Source organism: Galeopterus variegatus, unplaced genomic scaffold (genome assembly GCF_000696425.1).
Source record: "Galeopterus variegatus unplaced genomic scaffold, G_variegatus-3.0.2 Scaffold5211, whole genome shotgun sequence".
In the NCBI taxonomy this organism is placed as follows: Eukaryota; Metazoa; Chordata; class Mammalia; order Dermoptera; family Cynocephalidae; genus Galeopterus; species Galeopterus variegatus.
In genome coordinates, this window is record NW_007731322.1 from 24,213 (window position 1) to 32,746 (window position 8,534).

General features: G+C 36.9%; 1 protein-coding gene across 1 annotated transcript; it reads right to left on the reverse strand.

The window, feature by feature from the left end:
- Window positions 1-4,676: 4,676 nt before the first annotated feature.
- Window positions 4,677-5,621, reverse strand: LOC103604530 (olfactory receptor 502-like). The gene has a single exon (XM_008589107.1). It carries the CDS (start codon window positions 5,619-5,621, stop codon window positions 4,677-4,679), a length of 945 nt encoding a protein of 314 aa, XP_008587329.1.
- Between the last annotated feature and the right edge of the window lie 2,913 nt (window positions 5,622-8,534).

An 8,534-nucleotide genomic window follows, 5' to 3' on the forward strand; every position in this document is an offset into this window, starting at 1 on the left:
CAGAACTATCATATGACCCAGCAATCTCTCTGCTGGTTAAATACGAAAGGACATGAAATTAGAACCTCATGGAGATATTTGAGCCACCATGTTCATTGTAGTATTATTCACAAACACCAAGATATGGAAACAACCTAAGTGTCTGTCAATGGACAAATGGATGAAGAAAATGTGATATATACATGTGTGTGTGTGTGTGTGTGTGTGTACAATGGACTATTTTCACCCTTAAAAAAGGAGATCCTGCCCTTTGCCACAACATAGATGGACCTGGAGGACATTAGACTAAGTGAAATAAGTCATACACAAAAAGAAAAATACTTCATGAACTCACTCATATGTGGAATCTTTTTAAAGTCAAAAAAAAAGAAAATAGAAACCAATTGGTGGTTACCAGGGTCAGGGGATGGGGGAATGGGAGACATAGGTTAAAGGGTAAAAAGTTACAGTTATGCAGGATGAGTAAGTTTAGAGATCTAATGCACATCATGAACACTGTAGTTAATACTACTGTATTATATACTGGAAGTTTGCTAAGAGAGTAGATTTTAGGTGCTTCTATCACAGAAATAGGTAGCTATGTGAGATGATGAATATGATAATTTGCTTGACTGTTTTAATTATATCACTACGTACATCTACATCAAAACATCAAGTCGTACACCTTAAGCATACAGTTTTTAATAATTAAAAAAAAACAAAAAACAAAAATGTTGTACCACTTCTTTCTGGTTTCATCATTTCAGATGAGCAACTCATCGCCTTTCAAACTGCTTTTCCCTTATAAGTAAATGTATATTTTTTTCTGTCTGGCTTCTGTCAAAATATTTCTGTCTTTAATTTTCGCAAGTTTGATTAGGATGTGTCTTGGTGTGGATTTCCTTGGGTTTATCCTATTTGACATTTGCTCAGATTACTGAATTTATACCTCTATACAGTTGATACTTGAAAACTCAAGTTTGAACTACACTGGCCCACTTATAAGTGGATTTTTTTCAATGAATACAGTCAGTATCCCATATCTGTGGGTTCTGCGTCCATGTATCTAACCAACCTAGGATCGAGGATCAAAAATAGAGTATTCGTGGGATGCAGAACCCATGGATATGAAGAGCCTTCTTTTCACATCCACGGGCCCCACAGGGCCAACTGCAGGACTTGAGCATCCACAGACTGGTATCCACAGGGGGGTCCTGGAACCAATCCCCTGCAAATACTGAGGTAGGACTGTATATCATTCACCATTTGGGAAGTTTTCAGCCATTATTTCTTTGAATACTTATTCAGTCTCTCTTTTATTCTCATCTCCGTCTGAGAATCCCAAGATATAAATATTAGATCTTTTTATTGTCCCATAGGTCCATGTAGTTCTGTTCTTTTTGTTTCTGTGTTTCAATCTATTTTCTTTGTTGTACAGAATAGGTAAATTCTATCCATCTTTATTCAGGTTCACCGATTCCGTCTTTTGTCCCTCCATTCTACTAGTGAGCCCATTCAGCAAGTTTGTTGTATTTTAAATAATTTTTATAAATGCATTTTGCAGTTCTATAATTTCCATTTGGCTCATTTTTGTAACTTCTATTTCTTTGCTGAGATATTTTTTTCACTTCTTTCAAGATAAGTAATGACTGCTTCTTGAAGCATTTTTTTCATTGTTGCATTAAAATCTCTGCCAAATCGCTTCAACATCTATTTCATCTTAGTGTTGGCATCTATTGTCTTTTCTCATCTAAGTTATGATTTTTCTGGTTCTTAGAATGACACTTGATGTTTTATTGTATCATGAACACGTTGGGTATTATATTATGAGACTCTAAATTATATTCAATCCTTTTTTAGCAGGCAATCCTCACATTTGAGGGGTAACTGAAACCGCCCAGTGCATGTGTATGTTCAGCTGCCTGCTGGGCCCCACTGCCACCACTCTGCCAAATGTGGAATGATGACTCACATTTCCTCTTTCCAGATGGGTGAGGTGGAAGTTCAGCTTGCCCTCTGCTCTGTTGACTCTTTCCTAGTGAAGGTGGGTGACACTCACTTGAATGCCTCTTTGGCTGTGAGTAACATCTGCTCCCTGTTGGGACCCACTGCCAGGCAGGAAGGGGGAAGTGCAGATCTAGCTCACGCTGCTTTGCTGCAGGTAGCAGTAAAAGCTCAGTTCCCCACAGGGCTGCTACTCACATTGGGGCTGAGGGACTACCAGATGCAGAGTACTGACTATTCCCACCTCACATCATCTCATTAAGTCTCGTTGCTGCCAGGTGGCAGCAGAGGTTCATTTCTCCACTAGACCTCTCTGACTACCCTGGCAGGGGGATCCAAAGAGAGGGTGGGATTAAAATCACCTCCCTGCTTAGACTCATTGAAATCCGTGGGAAAGAAAGGGTATGATTTTCCCATTGGTCTTTGTCTGGAATAAGGCAGGTACTGACAAAGGCATTTTGTTCTGTCAAGGTCACCCTTTTCCTAGTTCTTTGTCTAGGAGGGAGCAAGCTTTTCTTAGAGGTTTCTTGTTTTGTTTTGTTTTCCTGTGTCTGTTGGTATTTCTGGGTTGTACCCTTCTGCAGCACCCTCTCTAGGATATATGGAAGTAATAATGAAACCCCGAAGACTCATTGCTGCATTGTTCCTCAAGTCTCAAAGTCTCCCTATACTTGTTTGCTGTGTAACACCTGGGGAATTTCTTTTTACTAATATGCGGCAGAGAGAAGTGAAGCTACTTTAGGCTCAAGGGAACCTGAAATCTATGCCTTCAAACATTACAAAATATCTATCCACCTTCTTATTTATTTTATGCCTGAAAGATGGCAAATACAAATTAGCCTGCCATATCCAGATGCGGAACTCCTTGTAATTACTTTCTATAAAAAGACTATACTAGAAAGGAATTTGTCAGACAAACACAAGTCCATTAGTGGTAATCTAAAAAAAACAAGACAATATTATAAAGGCGGAGAGTAGAACAGTGATTACCAGAGAGTGGGGAAGGGAGATGGGGGAGGGAAAATGGGGAGAGGTTTGTCTATGGGTACAAAATTGCAATTAGACAGAAGGAATAAGTTCTGATTCTCTATCGCACACAGTAGGGTGACTATGGTTAGCAGTCAACTTTCATATATTGCATAATAGCTAGAGGAGAGACTTCTGAATGTATTTGCCACAAAGAAATGATCAATGCATGAGGTGACTGATACATTAACTACTTTAACACAATTATTATACAACATATCTGTATCAAAACATCAGATTGCACCTCTTAAGTAGGTACAATTACAATGTGTCGTTTTTTAAAGTCCCCTAGTGGTGAAGTATTCTCAAAGTGCCCCTCACTCTGCTCTTCCCCAGAATCTATATGCCTTAAAAGAAGTCAAAGTAGTAAGAGAATATTTGTGACTGTGACACACAAAAGTGTCTCAGTTATATCCTCTATAAATAAGCATTGAAAAAAACTTTTATAGAGCATTTCTTAGGAATAATTGGATCAATACTTGTAAATCATTAAGAACAGTGTCTGGAATGTAGTCAACAATCTCATTTTTAGCTTCTGTTGCTAATACTCAGACTACTGCTGCTACCACTATCACTAACATTTAGCTTCTAGGTCTTATAGCTATCCAACCATGCAAATACATAGGGAAAAATGATTTAGTAGAGTGTGATTACAAATATTTTGGTGAACTAGGCTGGGACTCTACTTGCTAATCTTTGTTATCAACAGTGTCAAGAGAGCGGCATAGATATGGTGAGTATGGGTTTGTGTAAAATCTTGTCACAGCTGTAGCAGGATCTGATGCAAACATTCAATCATTTGAATCAGGCTGAGGCATTCAGTGGATCAGTGGCCAGAATACAAGGCCAGCAGAGTCACTGAGTAGTTCAAACAAGAGCAAAAGCTTCATTCTCCCATCCATCATTTCAATATTTTTTTCTTTACTTCGTTTCAATTACGCATTTGTGCTTACATATTCCAGGAACACTGTGATAATTAGATACATGGGGGACAGGAAAGACATCGTAGCTTCCACATGAAGCATCCAGCTCTGTGGAGAAAACAAACATTGAATATGTACGTACAGGTATATTGAGCATTCTCAAGAGAATACACAAGGTTCTGCAGCATGGATAACAGGTGTACCTGAATTGGCCTGAAGCCTCAAGAACGCTTCGTAGAGGATAGGAAACGACATTCAGGTTAATACTGTAGCATAAGTAAGCGTTACCCAGGTGCATTACTGTCTGGTTCCACTTTGTCATTTCCTCTCAGAACGGACTCAATCACAACTACAATTATCACAAACATTTCAAGATAAGCTGCTGCTGAAAATGGACATAGTCTTAAAGGTTTAGGAGTACAGTGACCTCAGCTTATATCAAAGAACTACTTTTGAAAATATATGAATGCACTCTAAAAAGAATATTCAGCATGCAAAGTATTTCATGTAAAACAATTTGTTTTTCTTAGTTATAAATTTAACTTAATTTTATTTAAGGCAAATAACTAGTTAGTGGCCTTTAATTTACTACTGGATATCTGAAAATTTCCTACGTACACTAAAAAGCTCCAAACTGGCTAATTATAGGTGAACAGATATATTTCAACCACAAGTACTCAATTTTCTTTGTTATTACATCTATAGGATATTATTACATGAAATCCTACAAAAATAGAGATGTCACTAAGAAAATATTTTTCTGCCAAGCTCTCTCTTCAGAGCCCCCTTAATTTCCTTGTTCCTGAGACTGTAGATGAGGGGATTCAACATGGGAATCACCACCGTGTAGAACACAGACACCACCTTGTTCTGGTCTGTTGAGTAGCTGGACTCGGGCATCACGTAAATGAATGTGGTGGTCCCATAGAACAGAGTGACCACAGTGAGGTGGGAGGTGCAGGTGGAGAAGGCCTTGTGGCGCCCCTCAGTGGAGCGCATCTTCAGGATGGTGATGAGGATGCAGATGTAGGAGACGGCTATGACAAACACTGTGACCACGACAATGGAGCCAGCAGAGAGTGCAGAAACAATTGCAGGGACACTGATATCAGAACAGGAGAGTCGAAGTAGAGGAGCAAAATCACAGAAAAAATGATTCACTTGATTTGGTCCACAGAAGAATAAAGAAGAGAAGGAAAAAGTGTAGGTGATAGCATTGAGAAAACCACCTATGTAAGCCACTGCAAGTAACTGGACACAGGTTTGTGTGGACATTTTAGTTGAATAAAGCAGTGGGTTGCAGATTGCCACAAAGCGATCATATGCCATGGCAGCCAGAAGGAAGCATTCAACTGTCCCAAAGAAAGCAGTTGAACCAAGCTGGATGGCACATCCACTATGGGAGATTGTCTGTCTCTCCACCAGGAAGACAACAAGCATATTGGGTGTGACAGAAGATGAATAGCCTATGTCAGCAAAAGCCAAATGGCTCAGAAAAAAATACATAGGATGGTGCAGCTGAGAAGAGATTCTGATAAGAATGATTGTGCTGAGATTGCCAGATAAGGTGACCAGGTAGATGCATAGGATGATCACGAAGAGGATGACTCGAAGGACTGGATCATCTGTTAAGCCCAATAAAACGAACCCTGTCATTGCAGTGTGGTTCCCATTCACTGGGTAATCCATGAGACAATGAAGCTGATACCAAAATGAACCTGTGATGAAATACTGCATTACAAAAGTTACAAATTTGATATTTTCATTTCTATTAACACACACACAAAAGTTATTATAAACAAATATATCATTCAAGTAAAGTTTGAAATAATTCTTTTCTTTACTTCAGAACCCATAATTAGTCTATCTATATCTTAAAACTTGTTTTTAACAGAAACACCAGGAAATGTGCCTCAAATAATGTATATTTTCTTCTCTTTTTAATAAAATATACTGAATGTGGCTTTAAACATACAGATTTTAAAGACATGAGAATAACAGAAAGGAATGAAGGAAAGGTATTACAAAAATACTGAAATATATTAATGTAGGATTATGTCATAGCGACTTGAGTAATAGCTAACATTTATTGAATGCTTGCTAAATTAGTGGCAGAGGATTAAGAGTGTAACAGATATAGTTTTATTTTAATTTTCATACCTCAATATTAAGTGCTTTTATTATTCGCACTTTGTAGAGGAGAAAACTGAGTTTGAGAATGTTCACTAACTTACCTGAAGTTACACATTGCAAGTGATGGAATCAGAATATGAACCCCAGGCAGTTTAAATTTAGTCAATCCCTGGAATAACTATGTATAATGAAGTTGAATAATACCATGAAGTCTAGGACACTTGGAAATGTGTAGATAACAGATTATCCCTTCAGTTTTCTTACAGCTATTACATAAAAGAGTTGCATAGTTAGTTACATAGTTGACAAGTCTATCAGTTAAAAAACACTAATTTTTAAAAGGACAACTACAATTTTGTTGATAGAACAAGGAATAAATAGAAAGAAATGTCAAGTTAAGTTTATGAATGAAGGCAACTATTATACATTTAAATATTTTAATATTTCCAATTCAAAGTTTGTTACATCAAGTAGTATAGTTTGAAAAATCAATTGAATCACTATTCAAAACAGTACGTGATTAATATTCAGAACATAATTACAGTACATTTATTCAAACCAATCAAATCAATTCCTAATGTAACAAAGTATTCTAATTGGAGTATTGCAGAATGAAATAATGTTATTTTAGACATAATATACAGCTGAGTAAAGTTTCAGCATAAAATGTTAAGATGTTTACCCAGGTTTACCTAGCTAGTAGCCAGTTTGACCCTCTTTTCCAAATTTTCTGGCTTTATATGTCTGTCTTTGTCCAAAGCGTCTTGTTGCTTGTGATGCTAGAGCGTTTAGACCAATAAACAAAGTAGGTTTTTCCACAAGATATTTATTAACAGTAAGTTCCCAAAGCATCACAAAGTTAGTGAATTTATTAGGATTCACTAATAAATTGGCCGAGTGCAAATTTAGGTAGTGTTGAAACACATTGTGAGTTTCTAGTTTTATGGGTGGATAAATGAAATCCACCCATAAAAAAAAATCTTGGTAAATTGAATTATGCCTGTTTATTTACACTAAATTGACTGTGGAAACTTAATTTAATTCAGCTAAAGTTACCTGCTAACTGACTGCCTGATTATATCTACCCTGTTTCTCAATTATGGCTTGTAAGTACACATACAACTTTAGAGAATAAAGTTGTCTCAAATGATAAATGAAAATCAGTACATAAGATTCACTAACAAGGGCCAAAATCTTACCTCTTGAATAAGAATATAGTCATCTTACAGTAATAAACACAAAGTCCTTGTTTTTACGAGCTGCCATGCTACCTTTTTTTAGTGCTCACCTTTGGGGATAAATCCCTGAGCATTCTAGAGATTAATCGTTAAAAGAGTTCTGTCAATTCTCAAGTGATCAATTTTTTTCATTTCTTAAGGTGTTGGTGCACTTTCATTTGATAATTATTGGGAGAAATATAATAAATTATCTGAAAGCTAAATATTGGTTCTAACTGTACTTTGATATTTCAGGCTAAAAAATATTACATTTCAAATGTAAGAAAGTAATCTTCACTTCATATAACATTTGTTCATTTTATAAGTAATTCATAGTGGTAGATGCAACTCCATTAGATATATTTGGGAATATGAATGGAATGACATTGAAAATTTTAAATAGCACTATTATTTAAGACATGGACATATTTTTTCTAGCAAAAGATATAAAATAAATATTATTAAAGTTGTATAGAGAACTGTGAGGTAAAAAGAGATTCGGATGACTTCAGGTAAGACTTAGTCTCTCAAACTGCATGCCTCCAAAGGATGACAACTGGTTGGTGGTTTATATGACTAGATGGATGGTATTAGAGAGACAGTGATCTCCAGCCTGAAGACTCAAACTAATGCTCTGCTAATCCTAATATTAGAAAGTTCTTTCACACCCTCCTGTTGCCCCCCTTGATAGAAGTGGCTTACCTGTGATAGTACTAATTTTCATTCAGAGCTCACTCTTTGCCAAGTACTGTGCTCAGCCCCACCTACATGATCTCATTTTATCCTCACAATAATTTGGTGAGCTAAGTATTCACATTATCCTGATTTTACACACGAGAGAGTGAGGCTTAGCCTAATGCACTTGTCCCAATGTACTTAATTGGTAAATTAAATCCAGGTTTAAAATTCAGGTCAGACTGAATGTTAGATCGTGTACTCTGAGCTATTACTGTCACCAAGATTTCTGTGCCTCAGTGATGACCACTGGCTCACAACTAGTCTCTGATTTTTTCTCTTCCCACCCTCAAACCCTGCCTAATTGCCTAAAGCTAGCCAGTCCCACAGTATGGACTTAAACACATAGTACTCAGGATCCTAGTTTCCTCTCATGTGGTCATCAATGACCAACTCCTGCTTACCTTACCTTCTGAATTCCTATAAATTTGTCCACTTTTCTCCATCTTTCTACTGCACTAGATGTCCTAATTGATTTTCCTATGTGCACAATTTCCCTTCCACAGAACAATCAGAG

What these genes read in the sequence shown, in the direction of transcription:
- LOC103604530 (XM_008589107.1), bottom strand. Translation starts at nt 5,621, where the DNA reads ATGGATTACCCAGTGAATGGGAACCACACTGCAATGACAGGGTTCGTT.